This window comes from Aulostomus chinensis, chromosome 24 (assembly GCF_037954235.1).
Source record: "Aulostomus chinensis isolate RoL2024-O1b breed Wild chromosome 24, RoL_Achi_v1.0, whole genome shotgun sequence".
Taxonomy (NCBI): domain Eukaryota; kingdom Metazoa; phylum Chordata; class Actinopteri; order Syngnathiformes; family Aulostomidae; genus Aulostomus; species Aulostomus chinensis.
In genome coordinates this window covers 16,014,487-16,039,572 of record NC_141343.1, presented here as the reverse complement: position 1 = coordinate 16,039,572, position 25,086 = coordinate 16,014,487, and the positions used below count along the sequence as shown (strand labels likewise).

Sequence of the window (25,086 nt, the reverse complement as noted above, 5' to 3'; positions counted from 1 at the left end):
AATGGCTTTATCATGCTACCACTATTTTTATAGCCGTTATAGTAGCGTTTTTATTTTTAGAACTAATCACAGCATTTTTGAAGGCTGTAGTTTTTGGTGTGGTGACACTGATGTAGTTACTGGTAGTGATGAAGTTCAGCACGTACCTTTAACACTGCAGTTTGGCATCGTGTTGTCATCCAATAGCAGCATCAGAAATGCTAAAAATGTGGGATAATACTGGGAGCAGGAAAGGAATTTGCGTTATGAAGACAAACGCCATCCAGCAGCAGCCTCACAGGTGGACACACGAGCAAGGCTGCTAGCTAGTACATCATCATACCGCGATACCTCACTCAAAAGTATGTTTTACCTTTCAAGTACTCACTAATTGGAGTTAGGAACTCTGGAAGACGTTTTACCCTCCTACGTTACTTCTTTGTCACTCAAAAAAGCAGAAAGAGCCAGCCGCGTATATTTAGCTTCAAGCTAACAGAGACTTGATGGCTAAATATCGCTTAAATGTCCAAAAACCTCTGTTTGCAAATTCTCAAGGTCTTTGTCCCGTATTATTGAAATTATCTTTATTAAGACATCTAATCAGTAAAACTCAGACCATTTTATTTACCTAGTTTTTAGCTCAAATTGTTTGGGGATTCCTGAGCATACAGCTGGATAAAAAGGAGGATGACATCATGCAAACACAAGGTGACAGTGACCTTTGGCCGCAGACATCATTTCAGCCCATCCTTAAGTCCCAGTGGACGTTTGAGCCAAATCAGGGGAAATTCCCTCCTGCCATATTGAATTAAGGAGACAGGGACAGACAGCCAACTGCCAGGTGTAAGACTAGACCAGCTCTGTCCTTTTGGAAGGTGTTTGCTAATCTCCTGCTTACTTCCTGTTTAAACCCAAGCCCCGCCCACATGGAGTTCCAAACTCTCCTGGATGGCCGGCAAACAAATAACCAAAAAATGAAGGATGGGAAATTTGAAGAATCTCCATCATTCAGAGCAGAGGCATGTGAGTCATCGCCATCATCGCCGCCGCCCACCTCTGCTAACCTCCGGAATTATCACCCGGAATGCCGCTCCCATGGCAGGTCTGATGTTACGGAGGTCGTGAACTCCGAACACAGATGCTAATAGAGGAATAAAAGCAGCTTTTCCTGTGCAGTGGCTGCTTGAGTGACATTGATCTTGCGGTAGAGAGACAGCGTCGTCCCTCAGAGACCGTGCGCTGGGCCAGAGGCTGCATTTCCCTCTTCTTGCTATATGAAAAGGGTAAAAGTTCAAACACTTCAACCTCATTTGAGACAAAAACCAGCGGCAAATACGCTCACTTGCTTGTGATGGCAGCAGGAATAACTTGGTTTTTGATTTTCTTTTACAAGTACAAAATCTGCAACCATGCTATAAATCCATGGTAGCCTGTGACCACGTTCTTTAGAGGTTCCTCTTTTTGTAAGATCTCCAGAGGGGGAGGGTTGAAAAAAGAGATTCCTGCTTTGATTTCAACAAAAAAAGCTGCTGAGACAGGAATCTGGTTAGCGCACGACTCATTTTAGCTTCAGAGGAGCTAAAACACAGAAAACTCTAAGATGTGGATCCAAGACGAGGACGTAGCTGCGGCAGGTAAGACCTGATAATGTAGACTAACTCATTTGAGGTATTTTTAATATAAAAATTCCCATTTAATGGCACACACAAATGAAATCCCTCTAGACTTGAAGCATAAGAGATAATGAGGGTGTTTTCTGACAAAACGTTTCTTGAGTGTTGAGAAGAACATGATTGAATTTTTCAAGAATGAAACTTTTTGTTTTAATGGTGAATAATAAGATAATCTTAAGGAAAGTAAAACATGCCATTCTGAGAGATGATACACTGATGTGCTTCCCTGCTGTGAGATGGATGGGAAGAAATTATTTCTGGTTAGCTTAGCTTCACAGCTAAGCATGGATTTACTTTTGGAAAATTCAAAAAACTCTCAGTATACAACCTGAATAAAAGCAGCGGGAAATAATGCATTACTAACTGATACTTCAACCAAAAAGTGTTGTTTTTTTTTAAGTTCAGGAAGTATTTTTCAAAATGCAAGAATTTTGTATACAGATGTTGCAAATCTGGTACTAGTCTGCTGGGAAATGCTAAAAATGTGGGATAATAGAGAGAGTTGGCACGTCTCCGTGGAACCTGTGTTGTGTGGATAAGCAGCGTCTGACACAAGACTCAACCCCTGAACCACAGCATGGAGGGAAACGCACTAGCAAGGAGGCTAAAACAACCACAGGAGCTAGCATTGCTCCCGAGTAGTTCTCAAAGTGGTACTTCACTTACAAAGTGCTTTATGACATTCAAATACTCACTAATAGGAGTCTTGAACTACCAGAGATGTTTTCTCTCCTGTAAAACTTCTTTATGACTCCAGAAAGCAGAAAGAGCCAGCCACGTGTATCTAGCTTGAAGCTAATGGAGCCTGACAGTTGGCAAATGCTACACTGTAAAATGTTGGTTTACAAACTTTCAATAATCCACGTCTTCTTCATCCAGCCGTTTGCTCAGTAATCCACAAACACTTTGATTTGAGTTAAAACTAACAAAGTCCCAATTAGACTTAATTTTTTAGGTTTTATTTATTCGCAAACACAAAAAGACTAGAAAAACAAAAAGCAAGTGCAGCAGTAGGAACTGCGAGGTAGAAAGCGAACCAGCAGCATGACTTCCATTTGAGTGGATCCCTGTGTGATTTCACTTCTTGTATTTCTGTCGCTAACCTCCTTCGGACATCCTCCTTAAGTTCCTCTTACAGTTTCACTGAGTGTGTTCTCTGTTGACCCCCCCCCCCCCCCCCCCCCAGAGTCTGACGGAGAGACTGATTTATCCTCTGACTACGAGGAAGACATTCAGGTACTGCAGACAATCACTGTCACATTCTCATGTGAATAAAAGACAATCACATGGACGAACATAGGTGAAAGACAAGTCAATAAAAGGAACAAAAGTTCAAAAAAAGAATCCCACAAAAGGTTTTGTTGTCTGATGATTGTTTTCTTCTTTGCTGTAAACTTTAGTATGAGATCCTGGAGATGCAGCGAGATGAAGCCAATCACCAGCTGGCTGAGCTGGAGGAAGGTCAGATTCCACCACCAGAACTGTTCCTGACGTCTCAGGGAGGAACTGAGCAGGAACAGAGAGGCCCTGCTGAGTTTTAGGTATGTCCCATCACTAGATGGTCATGACTGACAGCTGCTTCCATCAACAGTTTCCAACCAACTCCTGAAAGAGATGAACATGCTGGAGATCCAGTTCCAGATCGAACGCTCCTGCAGGGAGAGCGCCGAGGCACTGGCTGTCCAAGTATGTCCTTCCCCTTCCTTTCCTACCCTGTTCTATCCGTCTCTTTTATGTTCTATTTCCTGTCCTGTTCCAGCCTCCTGTTCCAGCAGGTGTTACTCTAAATCTGTTTGTAATCTTCACACATGAAATAAGTCAAGTCACACCACCACCTCCAGCAGCAGCGGCAGTATCGACCCACTGGTGCTGCCTTTGTTGCCTAGGTGACCAAGGAGAACAAAACCCTTAAGAGAAGGAGCCAGATGCTGCTGCCCCTGATCCCTGAGCTGCCTGAAAACCTGTCTGCATTGACCTTTGACCCCGACGTCGACCCCACTGATAACAGTGTTGACCTTGTTGATTTCGGTGACAATGGCAATGAGCAGACGCTGTTGCTGCAGAGCCAAGCCAAGATTGCAGGTTGGTTAAAAAAATCAGGTGGATTTACCTGAGATGTCAAAAACACCCAGAACAAAGCAGGTAGTGATGATGTCACTAATTCTGTCCCCATTGTCAGAGCTGCAGGCATGCGTGGACGGCCTCCTGGCTGAGAAGCTGCGGCTGGAGCAGCAAGTGGAGGCTCTGACCCTAGAGCTGGACGGACGCAGACAACAGGTACTATGGCCCCACGTCACTAGATCAGAATTAGTCGCATTTGCTACATTGAGCCTCAAGACCACTCTCTCCCCCAGCTCGCTTTGGAGGTGGAGGACAAGGAGGCCGTACTGAGGACAATGAGACAACAGAGCAAGACCTTGAATAAAATCAAACGAGGTGAGTCCTCCTCCCACCAGGGCCGACACGGACGGTCACTCCCTCCTCATGTCCCCGTCTGGGTCCTAAAGGGAAAGGTTCCCAAAGGGTTGATTCACTGGAGGTTTTTGCCGACGCACCAGAAACAATGTCTCGACCTTTGTAAAGGATCCTGCAATGTTTAAGGAACGTTCCTGGTGTCGTGATTTGGAGATCCGTAAAGGTGAACACCCGTATATTTAATGGACCATTTTCGAGGTAACACCTTACAGGAATGATTCCCTAAACATTACTCGAACCTACTGAATGTTTTTACGTGTTGAAGAACAATGGGAACATCATAAAACAGTAGCATTTACTTGTTTCCTCTTAAATAACCCGAAAAGGAAGATTTCCTTTGACACATGAGAAACTAGTTAGGAACATTTCCTCCACATCTCAACGGTCCTCTTTGTAACGTTGCCATGTGACCATCAAGTAAACAAAATGGAACACTCTCCTGAAGCCCCTTTGGACTGCACGGATTCAGTCACAAAAAGAGAGCAGCCTCAATGTTTTGTAAAGGTTCATCACCTTTAGAGAACCTTTAAAGAATGTTCCAGTAGGTCCTCAGAATGTCCCTGTGCCGTTAGATGTTCCGAACGGCAACACATCCATGCGACAGACGGGCAGCTTCACGCGACAAATGACGAAATTCTTTTACATTTTGTACACATTAATTGTCATTACGCAACAATAATTTTTGTTTTTTGTTTTGACAGTAAACCCCAGTTAATGTGTGTGTGTGTGTGTGTGTGTGTGTGTGTGTGTGTGTGTGTGTGTGTGTGTGTGTGTGTGTGTGTGTGTGTCTGCAGTCTCCCAGCTTGTCACAGAGGAGTTCACAGAGATGTCTCAGACGTTGGCGCTGGAGAAAGGCCTCCGGCAGCACGCCGAAGTCTTGGTCCACCAGGTGTGAGCTTGTGTCGTGTGTGTATGTGTGCGTTTTCCGTGCGGCGCGATGCATTTTGTCATACATTCACACCTATGGACACCGAGGGTGACAGGGCGTGCCACGGGAAGGGAGCTGGAGTGCCAGCACTGACCTTGGGGGCGTCTATGGCGAACAGACGGACACTGAAGCTGGGAGGAATTAGGGGAAACGACACACACATTTCTGCTGTCAGCTGATGTGGCGAGACAGGAGAAGGGGTCTCCATTCTCCGTTTTCACCTCGTGTGTCAAGGTGTGGCGTTCACACACACGGGACAAAAGCGTGTACACATGCGGGAAAAAACACCAATTCACTTAAAACCCACAAACACACTACAGCTTCATGTGGCCCAGCTGCTCTGATAATGAAGGCTCTTTCTTGAAAAAACATCCCTTTCCTGCCCATTTAGCCCCTCCCCTCCCCATAATTAGTGGTCATCACCGCTGCTGAAGGAGAATAGTGGTCTTTAAGCGCAACCTGTCTTTGCCTGACACCTTTATGTTTTGCCAAGCATATAGCAATTGTCGCCTTTGTGCGTGGCGTCCTCCATTTACTGGACAGGCACACAATAGGCTGCCTCGCAGGGGTCCTTACCTGTGAAAAGGACCCCCAACTGGTCATACAATTCAGCCCCTTTACTCTCAATTCATTGTAAAAGACCCCCCTGCACTGAATGCCTCTTGTATGCACTGCTATTTGTCTGTTTTCATGTGTTTTGACAACACCGGCCATTCACACCTCTTCTCCGCGATGCGCGTTGGTATAATGATGCAAGGCCTCAAACAGGAAATAATTTGGAGGGTTTTTTTGTGCGTGTCTTTGTCCCTTTGTGTGGCGAGGCAGTGTGTTTGTGTGAAATAACTGTGCTAACTGCCGTGTGAAAATTGCCGTCTGCTAACGGGAGATTAGAGCAGTGTAATTTTCAGCCAGATACATGTGCCGATACCTAGCAAAAAAAAAAAAGCCGACCCTCCTGTACTGTAAAAAAACAGAAATGAAAAACACTTATTCACACTTCCTGTTCTCTGACAGTGGCCCTGTTCTCAAAAATGTCACACATCATGTCCTCCGTGTTTTTTCCAGCCATTTTTAAGGATAAGATAAGATTTGTGTTAGAGGCAGAGAGGAATGGCTTCAAAACAGGAAATAAACAAAAGTGTGTTTACTGATTTTTGTCAAGACCAAGATCCAGGATGTAACCAAGGCAGACAGCGCATTCCAAAATATGGACTTTTCTTTGTTTGTTTAAAGCAGTTGTTTGCTGGGTTTTTTGGCTCGTGTCCCCGTGTAACATCATAGGCTTGAATTGATGGCACCATAGAAACGATGTGTAAAGAATTGGGAGTGTTCCATGAACCCTAGCGTTGTCGACCCAATCAGAGCCTTTAGGGTAGGCCTTCACGTTGGGCAGCAGCATTTCGAAGTTGTGCAACTGCAATCACCGTCCTACCTGCTGAAATCAAAGAGCCTGAGTTTGGGGTTTGGGGTGAAACATGTTCATCAGTTAAAAAAAGAAAACTTGCAACCCCTTGGTTGGAGGATTCATCCATCCAGCGAGGCTCCTGCTCGTCTGTTTTCTAAATAGATTTGCTGTTTTGGGTTTTATGCTCCACTACATAGGACAGTTGAAGGTCAACTTTGTTTTCAGGTAGAAGTGATAACATGTGAGGTTGGTTTGTCTCGAGTCCGTTTGGGTCCTACCTGCCATTCAGGAAGCCCCAGACTTAGAAATCCTTCATCCAACTAATTCATTCCGACTTTATTTTATAATTATTCTCTGACAATTTCTTGAGATGGAATTCTCTGTTGAAAAGGAAGATTTTACGATGAGTTAGGCCTTATTACATCTAGACTCAGATACAAAACTCTCTGGTTTGGAGAACTTGCTACTTGATATTTGAACAAGACTCAAACTCCTAAATCAAAATGGGGTTTGCAGGTGCAGCTATAAGGAATATGTGCGATTGGACGTTTCCTGCCCCTGATTATTTGTACAATTGTTTATTTCTTACTGGGGTTTTCGAGACTTCAGACTGGAGGGAAAACATTAATGAGCACGCGAAACTGCTTCAAGTTGGATGGTCGCAGGTGCTGCCATCTCCTGGCAGAAGAAGTGCCAGGTTGTTGTTTTTTGTCTTCATAAAATGTAACCTCAACTGACCACAACCAGTAATTCAACATCAACAATGCCTTCCAACATTCAACACATTCCATATTCAACATTTTCAGTGCTGAGTGCTCACTGAGTGCCGGGTCTGAGACCTTGGTAGTTGGTAGTTGATCCACCATGTGGGAGCAACAGAGGAGAGTCTAGCTAGAGATGTGGAGCCACGCTGGGCTGGGAGCACCAGCCGTCTCCCACAGGCAGAGCGTAGCGGCGAGAGGGTGTGTAGACCTGGATGAGGGGTTCCAGGTCGGCAGGAGACCTTCTGGTCACTGTTTGTTAGCCAGAGGAAGAGCTTTGAGTTTGACTGGAGCTGCCGCTGGAAGCCAGTGAAGAGGCATTAACAGCGGGGTGACACATGCAGTTTTGGGCGAGTGAAGGACCAGACATGCTGTTGCATTCTGGATCATCTTCAGAGGTTCAAAAGTACACCAGAGAGGCCTGCCAGGAGAGAGTTGCAGTCGTCGATGCGCAATGCTTTCAGATACGACATAGAGCCCACATTGTCAGTTCAGAGGGCAAAAGAATGTTGAATAAAGGAAGCTAAGAAGGAAAACAACAAGTTCCTTATCTTTTGCTAATCACTCAGCCATCTGAAAGCTAGCTGTTAGCAATTCCATTTTAACGCTGCTTTAATGAAGTGTCTGACAGACTGGAGACAAGCGACCTGTCAGATTCATCTAAATCCTCACGCCTCAGTAGGGAACCATTATTTCTGACTACTTAGCACCACATTTCTGTATTGCTGATTTGTCACACCATAAAAGGCAAAGCTTGACATTTTCTTTTCCTCTTACAAGCCACTTATTATAATAAGGGGGAATTATGATCTTTTTCACTGCTAAAACATGCACAGCGAAGCCAAAGAGTAACACTAACAAGTCATTGTTCAGTCAAACACTGGTTTAAATACATTTTCTCTGTATTGTGTCAACCTCCTGGGGCTGATAATTAACAACCAGCCTTTTATTTCTGCCACTGATGTATTTTTCTTCTATTTTACTACAAGCCATCATAATGAACAGCTCAATGTGGTGTGTCTTGTGTTAGATGAGGGTGCAGCAGGAGGAGGTCGACAAACAGAAGGTGATGCAGGGTACAGAAGCCGGTCTGCAGCGAGCCCTCGAACAGATATCTGACATCAGCACAGCGCTGAGTGATATACGGCGCTACTACCAGGAGCAGGTGTGTCTGTACATGTGCGTATGCTAACAGGAGCACATCTGCTGTTAAATTAACGTTTTTTGCCACGGCCATGTGTTCAGGTGCAACATCGCCCTACCTTAGACGAAGGAAGCGGCGTCCTTGGTGAACTGCAGAACCTGAGCGAACAGCTGAGGAGGAGCGAGGAGGAGAGGAAGGCCTTAGAAATCCAGCTGTCTGAGACTCACAGAACCGCCGCACACCTGCAGGATGAAGGTAGCTGCTGGTGGGGAAGCCAGTGGGCCACAAATGTCATTACATGTTGATGTTTGGTTGAGTGTCAGTTGTGTCATCAGGTGACGTATAACGCCTCCAACCCGAAGGAGAACACTGATGGGCGCTGATGATTTAAAGAGATAGTTCACATAAAAACTGAAAATTCAGTCATTATCTATTCAACCTCATACTGGTGGAAGATTGGGTGAAGCTTTTTGGGCCAGAAAACACTGCTGCAGTTTCACAGGACAAGGTGTTGCAGTTATCTCCCAAACAGTTGTGAATGGTGTCCAATTTTCAAAACTAAATATGTAATAAAACCATGAAACTTCTTCACATTGCTCATCTAAAGTCATCCAAGTATCCTGAAGCCTCGATATTCCAGGTTGTTTTGAAAAACACCACAGATGCCGTGGTTGTAGTGAGGCTGAAACCGAACTGCTTTCCTCTCACGAGAACCACAGGGGAACAAACTCAAGAGCCAAAAACTCGTATTTATAAAATAACCGAAAGGGAAGTAGAACCGCTATTCCTTTGGGTCGAAAGGAACCAGTTGAGGTGGTTCGGGCATCTCGGTCTGATGTCACCTGGTCGCCTCCCAAGAGAGCTGCTCCAGATGCATCCAGCTGGGAGGAAGCCATCGGAGGGACTTCATCTCCAGGCTGGCCTGGGAACGCCTCGGGATCCCCAAGTCTGCAGGACTTTCAAAATCATGTTTTTTAATGTTCTGTAACACTGAGCAATGTTGTGTGACGTCCCCAGAACATTGCCTCCCGGGTTGCCAGCCATGACACGACAATAGTTAAGAGCTCGTTTGGTTCTGGCCAAAAACGGAACTACGTATTTCCACTTCCTCCCGTTGTACTAAAATGCAACCAAATGTGATTACCCATTAAATCTTTAGGCAGATTTTTTAACAAAGCAAGAAAAAAAAAAAACCAGTATTTTCAACATGGCGTTCCATGGTCTTCTTTATTGCAGTGACGCAGTTAAAAGATACACTGAAAAGGGAAGAAAAAGACGTCATACCAGACCAAAACACTGTCCTTGCTCCTCCACCACCGCCTCCTCCTCCTCCTCCACCCCCTCCCACGATTGTCACCATCAAGTACGTGCCACCAAGTATCGCTAATCACAGACTACAAACATGGCTGTAAGAGCCAGAATTGTTTGTGAAGGAAACACTGCTGAATTCAGGTAATGGCAAATATCTAATTGTGAGATACTCAAAAGCTGTATGTGACCTCTCGCTCTGTGTCTGACTAGTTCACTTGATTTCCTGAGGAAGAGGAGGAAGAATAAAGCAGATCAAAGTGAGTGACACTTGCATTTCACTGGATTTCACTAAAGCCTCTTACCAAAAAGAACAAAACCTGCAAACGTCCATGAACATCTGGCTTATGTCTGCACCGGGAACTGGTTTGCTCAGCCCTTTTTAGCGTGCACATGCACACACAGTATAACTTCCATCCACAAGCAGACCATAAACAATCTCAACTAATCGGCTGATTTATATCCCAACAAACTAACAAAGTTTCATGAGTGAACGCATGCTAGCAAGCCAGCAGAAAAACTGAGCTGTTTCCACAATTCAAGCTACGACACCCTTGTTGGACGTAAAGGCGAGAGCTATGGATGAGATGATGGAGCGGATAAAGAAAGGCATTGTCCTGAGGCCCATCACCAGTCTACAGGTAGTCGCTGGTAGTTTGAAGAACAACCAAGTAGAAACCCAAAGTCATGTGCTTAAAGAACCGTCTGATTTGTCTTTGTCTGGTGACTGCAGGAGGATGACAGCTCATGGACGGTCAGTAAGTCTTGTGGTTGTTCATTTTCTTGCCTAATATCCTGTCAAACATGAGCCTTAGTGCTAAAAAGCGTTTTTTGATGAATGTCTTCTCATAGGACCAAAAGAGCGAAAACAGGAAATCCGCTATCGTCGAGTTGAAAGGAATGCTGGTAATTCAACTCCAGTCAAACCCTTGTGATTAAAAGACGACTTTAGTGACTACGTTCTGATCTTTCTCCAACCCTCTAACACCTCAGGACAACATGAAACGCAGGAATGTCAGCAGAGTTCCATCCAGGAGGAGAATCGGCCGAGATGTGGGTGAGGCAGAGCTCCTGCGGGTGCTCCAGAGGAGGAGGAGAGCCATGGATGGCTCCCAAGACCTACCCTCCTCTTCGCCTGGTATACACTCCGTGTTTTAGTTTGTACCCTGTACAAGCAGTCAGCTCAGGAGCCTGAAGTACATCAGAATTTTTGGGGCTTACCTCCACGGATGCAGCTTTGATCCAGTTCTGATTCCTGAAATTGGTACTATCAGTGGTCACAAACCCTTTTCAGCAAGACGTACTCACTCAAATGCTGGGAAAACATATGTCCCATACTACGAGGAAAATTAAATCAATTTGATTTTTTTTTTTTTTTGTTGCTTCTAAATCCAAGGAAAATCTAAGTCAGAGATGTCAGACCCGACTTCCACAGTTACTAGGCAGAAAAACTGATGTCAGAATACCAGATTGTTCCCAGACTGCACCGTTTTTGATTCAAGCAACAGTACTTTGTAGTATTTATGATAGGAGCAAAGTATTCCACTACTGTCATTTGGTAAATTTCAAGATGCAGTCATGTGGTACTAACCTGCGATGATCTCTTGGTTAGACCCTGAGTCGTGTCAACTCCATGTCCCCGCGGCAGCAGATGTTCCCGCGGCAGCCCTGTGTGCTGACGCCCCTGTGCTCCGGAGGCTGAGGCAGAACAGGGAGAAGCGGGACTCTCGCATCCGAGCTTCAGCACTGATGATGAGCCAAGACGAATGAAGGGAGGCAGTCGAGCAGCTTCAACACCACCGAGGTCCAGTCTTACTTTGAGGATGTACAGTTACTTTGCTTTTTGTCAGTAATTAATTGAATAACCTTTTCTTTTGACCTCTTTTGATTATGTTGTTAATTTTAATTGATTTAAAACATGAATACTCACAATTCAATATCAGTAAATTTATACAAATAATTATTATAAAATAATGGCACTTATTTTACTCGTTTTCCAATGTATCACAACAACGTTAGCTAGGATGTGGCTGAATGCTAATGAAATTAGCTGTTAGCTGAAGGTAGCTAACGGATATGTTGGTACCTTCAGGTATGGCCTCTGGACTTTTACACCTGACAGATTTTTTTCAGTTGCCAGCTGCCAGTTGGTAATTACCGTGATAGTTGCTGCTTGGTACCGCACTTCGACATTATTGAGGAGAAAAGCGTGGTTACCATGCAAATGTAATGACTGCCAGTAAACAGCACAACAACACGGTTTGTTTTACCCTCCAGGGAGTCCCAGACGGGAGGGTGTACACAGTCAGGGTGAGCTAAAAAGCAATGAAAAGCATCTCCTGAAGCCATTTTAGCCAGCTTCTCTTGAAATAACTTGTACTTGTTCCGTGCGAAAGAATACTTGATGCATTCAGATGTGTTTAATATCCAGTATCATTCTACTTTGGCGCCTGGATTTAACTGACCCGAGTGCAAGTTACAGCACTATGCAATTCTGCTGTGAAAAAAACAGCCATTAAAAAAACACTACGAGTGGCTACGAATGCCCATTTCTCTCCTGAGGTGTCGTCCTCTTAAAGCTCGGTCCTGCAGAAGGAGGGAGGCCGCCGCCGTTTGTTTAGGCACATTAAAGCTCTCACACCCGCAGCTCAGAGGTGTTTTTAAGTTAAGAGGGCTTCGCCTGGAAGAGAATGCGGCAGGTCGCCTTTTGTTTTCTCACCTCCACACTTGCAGGCTATATATGTGTGCATGCACGCATAAATGAATACGCGCACCATCTATCCAGCGGCTTATCTGCCTTTGTTAAAAGCATTTGAAGAGAGAACGCAATTACTCTCACCTTTGACTCCATTTTTCTTCACACTGTTTCACATTTTTTATTAACTTTATTTAGCTCTTTTTACACTCTGCACTCTCCTGTATACATATTTTATTGTTTTCCTCCACAAAGGTGTCAGCTCTTGGAATAAAGTAATGAGGGCTGCCCCCTGGCTGTTATTGAATCCACTCACGTGACTGCCAGTGTGTGTGTGTGTGTGTGTGTGTGTGTGTGTGTGTGTGAAGTCAGGATCTGTGAACTGACATTGTGGATGCTGATATTACCAGAAAAAAAGGAAATAATACATCTGTGTGAGTCGCTAAAATAGAAACCATGATAGCTTAAGATAAGCTAGAACTTTATTAATTGCCATAATATATTATGCTTAAACCAGGTTGCTCTAAACCAGTGGTTCTCAAACGTTTTCATTCCCCCCTTTGGAGGAAGAAAAATTTTCATTCCCCCCCACGCCAAATTTTTTGACAAAATAGGCCATGTTTAACTTTATTGACCAATTAAAAATGACAAACATTCCTTTAGTTTTTCAGAACTAGAAAAAATGAAATAAAATGTATTTCATCCGTGTCAAATATCTCTCCATTTTAAAAACAGACCTGACAGCAGTTGCTATGAAAGAGGTTTGAAGCGCGCTTTGGTTCCGCCCCCCCCCCCCCCCCCCCCCCCCCCCCGGTGAGGGGGAACTAATGTTTGGACGTCGGAATTTTTTTCCGAACCATAAACAAAGCGAAAGGTGAGGGGGAACTAATGTTTGGACGTCGGAATTTTTTTCCGAACCATAAACAAAGCGAAAGGTGAGGGGGAACTAATGTTTGGACGTCGGGTGACTCGCGCCCCCCGGGACGCCTCCACGCTGCTCCAAAGTAATTCAACACAAATGATGTAAGTTTCAGTGTAATGAGCATTTTTGGTGTTTACGCGTTGTGGCGGGGCCACAGAGAGAGAGAGGATCATTTGTCAGCACGAGAGATGACTTGTTCCCTCAATTTAATCAATTCATGGCCACAGGATTGAACTTAAGATGATACGATTCCTTAAATTAGAATTTTTGAAAGTATTCCCTATCTTGTGGCCTCTAAATATCTAAATTGAGAGAATAATTTACATTTTGTGGCCACAAAATATGTATTTTTTTCTGTCTCTGGGGCTGCTCCAGGGGCTAAAGGAGCTGTGTGTAAGTTTTAGAGGAAATATTGGGAATTACGTTCATTTTAGTTCCACGTGAGTCCAAGTGTATCTAAAAATGATTGAAATCAGTGCTGCCTGGTCATATCAGAGGAACACATTTCCCCCATGATTAGACGGATCGATCAGATCGAGGATCAGTGGTCGCTGCACCAGAACAGATCATGCAGAGCAAACAGCAGGAGAACACCGATATTAAAACCTCCTGGTACAAAAATCCTCAACCGCAAATTCAAAAGAACAACATTCACTGAAACAACTGCAGTTCTGTAGGTAACGATGTTTTTTTTAATTTTAGCCATTATTTTCCTTCAGTGCAAACAGTAACTGAAGAGTAACGTGAGCGGTGCATTTCCAGGGTTTACAGGCCGGAATTTGTCAGTTCCTCCCCAACAACAGATGGCTCTACAACCACGAGACACCAACGCCTTGTTGAAGTTTGTCCCTTCTCTCTTGCCCTCGCCAGCCTGACAGCCGAGGCGGCGACCTCTGACCAGCCGGAGTTAGCAGCCAGCGCGCTGTCCCCCCTCCTGTCTTTCTGTTGCGTCGTTGTCGTTTCACATGCATAGAGATGTGGTTTATTTATCTGCTTAGCTGGTTGTCGCTGCTCATCCAGGTGTCCTTCGTCACTCTCGCGATAGGTGAGTGGCGCTGAGGATGTACTCCATGACGCGCGAATGTACCAAGATGCTAATAGCTCGGCTAATGCCAGCGGGGTGAGTTGAGCGGGGGAAGTTGCACCATTTCGCCTTGTTTTGCCAAGCCGAGACGGACGAGTGCGGTAACATTAAACTATGGTTACACGCAGTGTTGTCTGCTCAAGAGTAAACTGATGACGCTGCTAGCTACGAGCTAGCTGCTAGCTAGCTGGTGCTCCAACTTCAGACACAGGAAGTTATGGCACCGACACAGATGTGATGTAGTTTCTCATCCAAGACTAAACCCGGCAGTCCTCGCAGCACCGAGTAGAACGGAACCGGGTTCGACATGCACTTCTATCAACCAGATCTTGAGGAACAGCTCGGCTGCCGGTGGTCATCTAAGTTAGCATGTTTTCTCTTCCCAGCTCAGCTTTATTGATATGAACCAACCAGTTAGTGCGTCAGCAGGTGGACGCACTTGGACATGCGTGTGTTTTATCCGGTGTTCAAGTTGAGTCTGCGGTAGAAAAGGTAGCATGCGAGCTAACCCACCACCTAAAAGGTTAGCCATGCTTTTTATTGCTAAATGTTACTTGAGCAGCTTGCGAGCTTGCAAGTGACACGTTAAAGTTAGTTGTGTGTGTGTGTGTGTGTGGGGGGGGGGGGGGGGGGGTGCAACTGCTGTGGTGAGGACCTGCTGCGTCCACGTCATCAGCCACATAACACCAGTCAGGTGTGGCTGTCTTAACCCGTTTCTATCACATGATACCTGCATGTTCATCACTAGTAGAGCTGGACCAATAACAGAAGAGAACACTGTTGATTTATTGGCACCAAACCCACTTGAACGCGACTGAGATGATGAACTATTGAACATTTAAGCATTCAAGCCGGCTTCAGTCTCAAGATCAGGATTTGCTACCTGTTGGGGTCGTTCGTGTGTTGTTGTTCATTATTTTGAACAAATAATTTTGGTTTCTGGGAAGTTGAGCTGAGCCGCATGATTTTATTGAAAATACTGGTGTGAAATATTGGGATATGGTATATGATGTCACAAGTCTACGCGCTCGATCGTGAAGAAACACGAGCACACGTCACGGCGTATTCTGAGTCGTGTAGCCTCAAGTCAGGTGTCCGAAGTTGGACGAGCACGAAAGGCTCCTGAACATCTCTGCAGTGCTGCAGGTCTTGTGTTTGGGGGCTCATGGTCTTCTCTGCCCACAGCTGCTGGCCTGTACTACCTGGCCGAACTAATAGAAGAATACACGGTTGCCACCAGTCGAATAATCAAGTACATGATACTGGTAAGACTGGATTTACTGGTCAGAGATGTAGAAATGGCAGGATCCAGGAAGCATGCTGATGGGACTGTGAATGTGTGCAGTTCTCAACAGGTGTGCTGGCAGGTCTATACATCTTTGAGGGCTTCCCCATGCTGATGGTGGGAGTCGGCCTTTTCACCAACCTGGTGTACTTCGGCCTCCTGCAGACCTTCCCCTACATCCTCCTGAGCTCCCCCAACTTCATCCTCTCCTGTGGTGAGTGTGGACGACCAGCTTCTCGTCCTGTGTCCAACGTTTCAAGGTTGTTCGTCCATCCTCATCTGAGGAACCTCCCCCAGCAAATGTCTTCAGATTTCACACGGATGTCCACCGAGGCTCGAAGATGAACTGAGGAGAATTTAGTGGTCGAATACCTTCCCGAAACGGGCCTTTAAGAGTGTTGTTTTGATGCCGAGCCATTGTGATTTTGCCCATAATTGCCTAAACATCTGTGTCATCAGGGAAATGTGGTGTCTCTCTTTCTCCTGCTGCAGTGTTGGTAGTGGTGAACCATTACATGGCCTTCCAGTACTTTGCTCAAGAGTATTATCCCTTCTCAGAGGTGAGGTAGTGTCTCTTTTCGTGCGTCTTCTATCGTCAGTGTCTCTTCCTGTTTCCCGTCCAATAACCTTCCCTTTGCCCCACCTCAGGTGCTGGCGTACTTCACCATCTGCCTCTGGGTCATCCCCTTCGCCTTTTTTGTGTCACTATCAGCAGGAGAAAATGTGCTTCCATCCACCATGCAACAAGGAGGTGAGCTCTTGACTCCATTTTGTTTTGGACTGGCGGCTCTTAAGGGGTTTGGCCTGCTTAGAGAGATCTGGACCAGCGAGGGCTGCCGGGACAGCCTCTTGTGGAAGGGCATCACTGTTGCTCTCACGTGCTAGGGCTTTGTTTAGATTTGTTACAAAGACTGAATCATGCCTGGGATGAGTAGTTACTTGTGGTAGTAGTAGTAGTAGTAGTAGTAGTAGTAGTAGTAGTAGGATTTGGAGTAGTACACCGCTTTGCACCTTGACATTCTTTCTGTCATCCTTTTTGCCTGAACCAAATATTTTATGGTCTTGATTCACTTGTTATAGCAGGATTTGCTCAAATGTCAATAGAGGAATTTCGCTTGAGACTCGGCATATGAGATCGCTGCTGCTGGTGGAGGTGACGCAAGACCCTGCGACGTCCAGCGGTCCCATGTTGTCCAGGATGGAGCTGAGCAGGATCTCGCGGTTGGATCCTGTCATTAACAATGGCCTGTATTTTCTTCCTAGATGACGTAGTGTCTAATTACTTCACCAAGGGCAAGAGAGGGAAGAGGTCCGGGATACTCCTGGTGTTCTCCTTCCTCAAGGAGGCGGTGCTACCCAGCAGGCAGAAAATGTACTGAGCAGCTGGACTCTGGGTGCAGCCTTGGGGGGTCAGAGGTGTGAAGGAGATCCAGTAGAAGCAGGACAGGACGGACTGTATTGAAGTGAAGAGGATGGACCAACGCTGCTGGACGAGCTGATGAGTCACCACGGGCCACGTTCGTCTGTTTCTGTCTGTCTGTAACGACCTCACTGTGGGGGGTGTGTGTGTGTGTGTGGGGGGGGGGGGTCTCGTCTGCATCGCAGTGCTTTCTTTTTGTCACGTCGGACTCCTTCGACTTTTTTAAGCTTCGATATTGAAATAAACGTGTCTGTGCAGGTTCTGGAGAAAAAGCCTTTAGATTTTTACAGAACCATGACGGCCCTGAAGCGCCTCCACGTGCTGTCACTTTTTGTGTCGTAGGTCCCGCCTTGAGGCAACATTGGCTCAGATGAAGACTGCGGGAATGAGCGAACGCTCTACCCTAGGAAGTCTAGTCAGCACGCTGCAGGACAATGCAGAAAGAGTAGCTAGGAATGGCAGTGAGAAGTTGCTGGGTCCTGTTAGAAATCGCTTCCAGCTGCTGCGTCACATTTCTAAAAAGGGGGCTAACTGGGACTTGTGTTCATTCACCCCTCGAAAACGGGAATCCGTGAGTTTTCTCTTCTAAGAAAGAGGAGAGTAATACTTTTAGCTGTTGTACTACTGCTGTTTATGTAAATCTGAAGCATCTTGTAGGTGTTTAAACCTTTAATCTGTGGTCCTTTTATCGGGAGGAAGACTAAAATTTGACAACCGAAGCTGTGGAATGTGGAACCACGGCTGCCGGCGAGTGATGCTGTTACCTGCTTTCAGAACCTCAAATCTTAAACATTTCATGTTTAACACTTAGTGAGACATTTGAGCCTACAGCAAACCCGACTGCATTCCCCCGTGTGAGGACGTTTTGGTGGCGGCCCATCAGCAGCAACCGTTAGCTAGCATGCGTTGCCCGAAGGGAACAGACGCAAAGTCATCCCTTTATAATTGAATCTTTGGTGTGAACACAACTGTCAAATTCACCCACCCGTAAATGAAAGTGAGCTCTTTCACTCCAAATACACGACAAGACGATACACTGCGTGTGTTTATTCATGCTGTTCTTTTCAGTTGTCTTAAATGTCGAGATGTGCGTCGATCAGCAGCGCTGCAGTGCTCAACCTGCCCAACTAAGAGAGCATCAAAGTACTGGAGCTGCTGCAGGTGCGCTTCAGTTTTGTACCTTCCAGGTTGTTGGGGGTTGGAAGTATGACTGAAGAAGCCATGTCATACTTCCACCGTTTTAGATGGATTCATTTTCTAGATAAGAGTCTGATTATCAATTTGCTGTTGAATTTTGATTAAAGGAACACAACAACTTGATGGGAAAGTCCTCTGTTGTCCATCCTCTCGAGTGACTGACAAGAAGATAAATATCCTTCCCTCCATGAGCCCTAAAGACCCATGCTAGTTAGCTTAGCATAATGAATGGTAGTGGGTGGGGAGTGTTAGCATAACCGTAAAAGTCTTCAAATGCGATTTTCATTCAAAACATCATGAGGGTTGTGCATGGCACTTGTGTAGTGACTGGACTTTGTCGTTTGACAATCATACAGTTGGAACTACTTTTCTGCTCGCATTGATGTCTTTTACCTCCAACTGTAGCATGAAGCTGCAGCTTATTTCCACATTAGCACCAGTTTGGAGTCATGTTTCCGAGTCCAATATTCTCTTTTATTTAGTTGTTTCTGTTTTGTCCCTGCCTTGCTGGGGGGGATGATCTGGCTTTTTTAGCTGTAAAATTCTGCGCTAACTAGACACTAAGTATGCTGGCGGGTAAGCAGGTTGTAACATGGTAGAGCAGGTTCTCTGAAAATGGCTGCCTGCTGCAGCAGAAAACCACAGCATGAGAGCTGTGGTGACATTTACGGCTAACAGATGAACAACAAACTTCTGTTGTGGCTGGTTGTCCTCTCACCAGCTGCATCAGCCAGGTTTATTCAGCCTGATGTCATGTTTGAGTCTGCTAATGTCAGTGGGATGGAAAACATGGTCGATGCTTCTTCGTTGTGACATCGGCTAAACCAAATGTCCGTTTATGAAAAGAAGTGCAACTGCTGCTACAAATCCAGAGAGGATGAGGACGATTACCTCCATAAACACCGATATTGGGAACCTGATCTATTCTGACTTTTCAGAGGTATGCTATCACTTACCATCTACTACCATTCATTTTGCTAAGCTAATTAGCAGTCCTCGTGTCTTTTAGAAAAGTTGAAGGAAACAGGACTATCTTGTCTGCCCTCAATGACGGTGAAGAATAATAAATATATTTCCCAAAAAGTTGGAATGTTCCATTATCGATAAAAATGAATGAACTCCCTTGATGCCAGAACAGCTCGCTCCCATGTGGTTTGGTTGAACTTAGTCCGCACTTGGAACCTCACTGAGGTGTGACATGCTTCACCATCTAAAGGAAAAAAGACAAAACCACATCCCAGCACACACACGCACACACACACACTGTTGCCAAACCCTCACCTGGAATCCAAGTTGGTTCCCTGGAGGGAATCGGTGAAAATGCAAGGATGTAGCTGTGACAGGTGACCCAGTTCACCAAGGGTTCTCACCCCAGTCTCATCAGTACATTGAGTGAGCAAGACGTTAATTTTGTCACTTTTCTTTCATGCTTGTTACTGGATGACACTACCAGACAACTCTTGAGTAATTTATACATGTTTTTCTAAAAATAAAATCCTCTAATTATGTTTTTCCTGATTTGATATTCGTGTAAATGTTATTAATTTTGATGCGTTTCTTCAAGCTACTGAGGAGGTGTAAGTGGGGGGGGTCAGTAGTGCCCAGGCTCCAGCACCTCTGCCAGGTGCATGGCCACTTCTGTCCAGGGGGAGGAGCTCCCCCTCTGTGGGCGTCCTCTGTGTGGGACCTCCAGAATGTCCTTACTCTTGAATTGCTGGGGGGAGGTGATCCTGGAGGGGAAGTCTCGGGGGAACAACACCCTCTCCAGGACATCCAGAGGCACATCAGGGGCGTCACGTGGCGTACTGTCCCACTTAGTGGTGTATTGAGGCAGCTCAACACTGTCATCCCTCCACACTGTGAGGATGCTGCGGAGGTCTGGGTCTTGGGCGGTGTTCTCTGTTTGGAGGCCCATGTAGATGGACCAGGGTTGCTTGGTGGAGGTGGTGTTGGTCTCCTGAGGACCTCCTGCCCGGAGAAGGTTCGGATCAGATGAGAGGCAATGAGCATGATACCGGCTCGCTACAGCGTGTGGGGACAAACCCTTCGGTACAGTCAAGCCTTTTTTTTTGGCCTCATCCAGCAGATTGGCGTACAAAACCTGAACCTGCTTCCTCTCCACCGTTTCCTGCTTCTTCTTCTCCTGCCACATGCAGCTTTTCAGAAACCTGCCCACATGAAATCTGTTAAGAAGCAGTGTGTTTTTACAGCGACGTTTCAGTATGAGCCTTTACCTTGCTACGTTACGGTGGCACCAGATGCGGGCCAGGTCCAGAGGTGTATGTCCCATGTTGTCCTGGGCCATCACGTCCCCTCCAGCCTGCACCAACAGCTCTGTGCAGTCCAGGAGGCCCTCGGAGGCAGCCAGGTGGAGCGGGGTCTGGCCACCATCTGTGGTGCTGGTTAAAAACAATAATGGTTATTACACGAAGGTGTTTGACAGAACATGAAGACTTTCAGAGAAAGGCCTCTACGCGTGAACATCGGCGCCATTCTCCAGCAGGTATCTGAGACAGCTGAACGTGTCAGGTGAGCTCCGGGGGGTCAGGACCATGTGAACCGGCTGGTGACCGTGGAACCCGCGGCTGTTGATGGAAGACTGCCCAGAGGCCAGCTGGAGCTGGATAACCGCCAGCCGGCCGTACAAGCAGGCCTCATGGAGTGCTGACGGGACCTGAAGGATGGAGATCTTGTTGGTACAGTGTTCTCTTGTCGCTACTGCAAGGTTCTAGGTACATAGGAGAGGACGTTCTCCATTGCACCAATATCGAACTTTGGGCACGTTCTTAAAACATTTTCTTTCCTGCAGTGTAAAATTTACAAGATGACCCGAGAATGTTCCATTTTGACCTTTTTATGGTCGCTGCAAAATTACAAAGGATATACAGGGTGCAAAGAAAACGTTCCGTATGGTTCTCTGCAGGTGAAATGGATACTTATCCAAACCAGAAAGCTGTAGCTGTTGTAAAGGATGTCAGCTTCTAATTTCACCACAGTTCCTTAAAGACTGTGGGAGTGTTGTTTACCAGAACAATGGGAATATTCACTACTTCCTGGGAATGTTCATGTGATGTCTCCCATAAGGTCTTATAAGGTTAGGGCATTGGAACCCTCAGCATTCTGCAAATGACATGGCTAACATGTTGGACCTTTCCTCCAGGTCTCTATGCTGTGTTCACAGAACATTTTCAGAACCTCATGTGAGACTACAGGAACCTTCAGGGGACCAAAGAATAATGTCTTGGTTCTATTTAGGTTCTAGCATCACCTCCTCTGAATGTTTGCACACCCTTAAATCAAATTATAAGAAGTTTCTCCAGGAGACCTTGAGGGAACATGCCCTATGTTCTTGTTAAACATTCCCTCAGTGTTTCTAAAACTGTCCCCAACATCCCCGTAGTCTTTAAAGAACCCAACTTGGAAATTAAGAATGTTCTAGGGTTGTTCCAGGACAATGTAGAGGACGTTTTGACATCTCCGTGTTAAATGCAAGCAATGGGGACGTTACTTATGGTTGTAGTTATCACATTTATGATATATTTGCATCATAAATTGATGAAGTAATCGATTTTAAAGTAATGTAAAAGAAGCCACCTGTCTGTCCAGGTCCCGAGTGTCCACCGTCAGTCTCTCACTTGGCTGCTCAGAGCTCCCAACAGCTTTGTGGGAAATTTTCCTGTTAGATATAGAATGTAAAGCTGTGATGGAGAAGAGGCTACCAGCAAGCTAACTTGAACCGGGGGTATGGAGTGAAGGAAAGAGTGGAACAATGCTGTAAGTGTAATTGGTCCCAACAGAACATCTAGATATGATAATTTGACGTGAACTTAAACTTACAGAAACGTACCGTTAAGATGGGACTTTTTCTTCTTTTTTTTAACCCTAGAACCTGAAGCTAACTAAAGCCAGCTAATAAAAATGTAAATATGTATACCTATTTAAGCTAGGCTACCGTTAAAATGTTTGTATTTACCCGTTTTTACCTCTCCCTCTCCGGTCCCTGGATTTGTTGGTGGTTGCCATGGTAATGATGTAACCAGGAAACCGTTTTTTTTTTAACCCTAGAACCTGAAGCTAACTAAAGCCAGCTAATAAAAATGTAAATATGTATACCTATTTAAGCTAGGCCACCGTTAAAATGTTTGTATTTACCCGTTTTTACCTCTCCCTCTCCGGTCCCTGGATTTGTTGGTGGTTGCCATGGTAATGATGTAACCAGGAAACCGGCGCTGATTCAGGTCTGCAGTTGTAGAACTGTGAGTCTGAAAGTATTTGTCAGTAGTATTTGTATGCATGCCACTTGCGTCATTCTTTCGGTGTTTTTGTGGCTGGGGTTGTGTTTCTTTAAGCAAGAGATACAAACATCTCACATGTATATTCTGGTTCTGTGTTTTTGAGAACCCTCAGCCTTTTCTAATTTGGTGTCCACTTTATCTTAATCTAATCAGGCCTAACATTACTTAAGCTGATGTTATGTGCATCTTTTTCATTAAACATTAGGCATAAATAAATGTTACTAAAAGTAATGTGAATCATTGGCAATAGCTTCTATTGATGATGTCAGAGATCAACATGGCACCAAAAAGTGAGCTAGCGTTAGTTAACACAACTTTTGTACCCTTTGTACAATTTTTGTAACCCTAACAGCTTACAAAATAATCAGTAATTGCTCTTCTTGAATTAAAAAAAATGATTAAAAACCTCTTTCTTTACACAGCGCAGTACTCCGAGTCCATGTAATAGCTTGTGACAGTTGGAGGCAGATGAGTAGCTGCAGGCGTGGCAGGAGCAGATACTTGCACCCTCCCATGAGTCCACAGCCCTCGTATTGATGGCCGCTACGTTGTTTGGTCTCAGTAAAGCAGATCGATGTCGCCACGACCGCAGGAACCCGTTTGTGCCACTGCATCTCAGACCGGCAGCCTCAATGTGAGTAAATCAGGCAGAAGGCCTCTGAGTTATTGACCCCTGACTGACACCGTGAGCTCTATAGCACACAAACGTTTAATGTGTGTTCTAACATTGTTAGCACTCGTACGTAGTTGCTTCTCTCATCCTGTCAGCCCAGTTCCTGTAAAACAGTGTCGTTTCAGCAACTCCGATGTCATCATCCCCTTAAATCCTCCTCTGTCAGTCCTTGACCGAACACAAAGCATGAGAATTTTAGCGCCTTGTCCAAATACCCAGTACTGATTTGGATTATCGAACATGGATCTGACATGAAGAGGAAAACAGAATTTACATTCCATTAAACTGCTCATATAGAACATAGGGAACTGTAAACGGGAACATAAAGGAGTCGTGTCTGATGTGTCCCGTCTAGGAATAGTAACTGATTTGGAGTCCTGAGGTCATCTGACACAGAAGCTACTGACAAAAAGAATCAATGTTTAAATTGTTAAAATATATTCATAAAAAATGGGTATGAGAGAGTCCAAGCTGCTGCAGGAACAGCAAGGGGGCGATTGGGGGTTAAAAGGTGTTGGCGCCACCTGGCTATGCCCCCTGTCCCTGCAGTGTAGTACCACCTATATAAGCCCCCAGCTTCTTTAACTGTCTCCCAGCGGTGTGTTGCCGTACAGTCAGTTTGATTTATGTTGTGTCCTTTCATTCTGTCCGTCTCCGTCCATCAGAGCGATCAGGGTCCAATGGAGGGTCAAGGACAGGCTGTGGACCCCTGCCGTCCTGCTCCTAGCACCAAAAGCCCCAGAGCCTTTGACACAGCAGTGCTGCTACTTCGATGACGCATGCATGCGTGTTTATGCGCGCAAAACGTGAGTGAGAACTTGGCTATTTGTATATCTAAGTGTGTGTGTGTGTGTGTGTGTGTGTGTGTGGGGGGGGGGGGGGGGCTTAATAGTAAGATGCCTCAGTAATTTCCACGTTGACCTGTCATGGTGGTTGTACGGAGCCGCTGATGTGGAGCCCTTTCATGTTCATGTCCCTGGACAATGACCCCACACAAGGCCTTGTTCTTGGATGACTCAGTGTGTGCGTGTGCATTTGCGTGTGCATTCGCGTGTGCATTCGCGTGTGCATTCGCGTGTGCATTAGCTACACCACACTCATCGGTGCAGAGCAGATTAACGATCAGAGCAGTCCAAACCTGCTCAGGGCGAAGATGAAAACGAGATCATGTCCCACCAGGCTGGCGGAGGATGCTCCCATTGGTCCATTACATTATTCATTCACTTCTGGTCTGTTCTGATTGGTGGTTTCTGCCCCGATAGTGGTCCTGACCAATGGGAACAAGGAACATACACACACAAACACCAGCTTTTTATGTATACAGAATAATACCCTCAATTAATTTGGTTATAAGGGACAGTGCATTCAAATGCTCAACCCTACCAAGAAAACACTCTGGGCTTTTGTCTGGTTTCACTTCATTTAATGGTCCTATAATGAAACCTTTGGTCTGATGAAATCATATCAAAATATACTTTTGAGAAGGACAAAAGAGTTATGAAATGTGGAAAACATTGACCTATATGGAATGGGTCACCTTTCAAGGACCCTTGGCTTCTGGACCTGTGTAAATGCGCTGATTTCCTTTTTTTGCTTCCCTTTTCTCCTCCTCTTCCCTTTGACTTTTACACCATCCCTTAGCTCCTCCTCCTCTCTCTCTCTCTCTCTCTCTCTCTCTCTCTCTCTCTCTCTCTCTCTCTCTCTCTCTCTCTGCCTCATGCTCAGCCAGGCGGCAGCGCGCTAATGCATCATGGCACATTCTGCAGCTTCAAGTCACAATGCGACCAGGCTTTGCGCAGTGACCGCACGGCGACCTCCCTCAGCATCGTTGCACACGGGCGC

At 45.6% G+C, this 25,086-nt stretch overlaps 3 protein-coding genes and 1 long non-coding RNA gene across 8 annotated transcripts; 3 read left to right on the top strand and 1 right to left on the bottom strand.

Moving 5' to 3' along the window:
• The first annotated feature begins 1,281 nt into the window (after nucleotides 1-1,281).
• Nucleotides 1,282-12,625, top strand: shtn2 (shootin 2). 2 transcript variants are annotated; one of them, XM_086197153.1, is made up of 17 exons: nucleotides 1,282-1,613; nucleotides 2,839-2,888; nucleotides 3,053-3,113; nucleotides 3,244-3,338; nucleotides 3,539-3,734; nucleotides 3,832-3,929; nucleotides 4,007-4,088; nucleotides 4,922-5,016; nucleotides 8,252-8,386; nucleotides 8,467-8,620; nucleotides 9,602-9,728; nucleotides 9,887-9,933; nucleotides 10,217-10,314; nucleotides 10,407-10,427; nucleotides 10,526-10,579; nucleotides 10,667-10,811; nucleotides 11,286-12,625. In XM_086197153.1, the coding sequence occupies exons 1-17, from the start codon at nucleotides 1,580-1,582 to the stop codon at nucleotides 11,441-11,443; spliced, it is 1,650 nt and encodes a 549-aa protein (XP_086053279.1). In that variant the 5' UTR covers nucleotides 1,282-1,579; the 3' UTR covers nucleotides 11,444-12,625. The 2 variants fall into 2 exon arrangements, with proteins under 2 accessions (XP_086053279.1, XP_086053280.1); XM_086197154.1 differs by lacking the exons at nucleotides 1,282-1,613; nucleotides 2,839-2,888 and having other exon boundaries at nucleotides 3,096-3,113; nucleotides 3,412-3,734.
• Nucleotides 12,626-13,832: 1,207 nt separating this feature from the next.
• Nucleotides 13,833-19,799, top strand: tex261 (testis expressed 261). 2 transcript variants are annotated; one of them, XM_086197679.1, is made up of 7 exons: nucleotides 13,833-13,963; nucleotides 14,053-14,335; nucleotides 15,560-15,639; nucleotides 15,720-15,873; nucleotides 16,152-16,219; nucleotides 16,308-16,410; nucleotides 16,923-19,799. In XM_086197679.1, the coding sequence occupies exons 2-7, from the start codon at nucleotides 14,266-14,268 to the stop codon at nucleotides 17,036-17,038; spliced, it is 591 nt and encodes a 196-aa protein (XP_086053805.1). In that variant the 5' UTR covers nucleotides 13,833-13,963; nucleotides 14,053-14,265; the 3' UTR covers nucleotides 17,039-19,799. The 2 variants fall into 2 exon arrangements, with proteins under 2 accessions (XP_086053805.1, XP_086053804.1); XM_086197678.1 differs by having other exon boundaries at nucleotides 13,839-13,967.
• On the bottom strand, nucleotides 18,039-22,415 carry ankrd53 (ankyrin repeat domain 53). Of its 2 annotated transcripts, none has more exons than XM_086197676.1 (5): nucleotides 22,250-22,415; nucleotides 21,871-21,952; nucleotides 20,751-20,950; nucleotides 20,511-20,675; nucleotides 18,039-20,459 (listed from the first exon to the last, which is right to left on the bottom strand). In XM_086197676.1, the coding sequence occupies exons 1-5, from the start codon at nucleotides 22,297-22,299 to the stop codon at nucleotides 19,868-19,870; spliced, it is 1,089 nt and encodes a 362-aa protein (XP_086053802.1). In that variant the 5' UTR covers nucleotides 22,300-22,415; the 3' UTR covers nucleotides 18,039-19,867. The 2 variants fall into 2 exon arrangements, with proteins under 2 accessions (XP_086053802.1, XP_086053803.1); XM_086197677.1 differs by having other exon boundaries at nucleotides 18,043-20,444.
• On the top strand, nucleotides 21,923-25,038 carry LOC147238918 (uncharacterized). Of its 2 annotated transcripts, none has more exons than XR_015111838.1 (5): nucleotides 21,923-22,050; nucleotides 22,496-22,532; nucleotides 22,994-23,205; nucleotides 23,910-24,050; nucleotides 24,970-25,038. It is a non-coding gene; the product is annotated as an uncharacterized LOC147238918 (long non-coding RNA). The 2 variants fall into 2 exon arrangements; XR_015111839.1 differs by having other exon boundaries at nucleotides 24,974-25,035.
• Nucleotides 25,039-25,086: the final 48 nt, after the last annotated feature.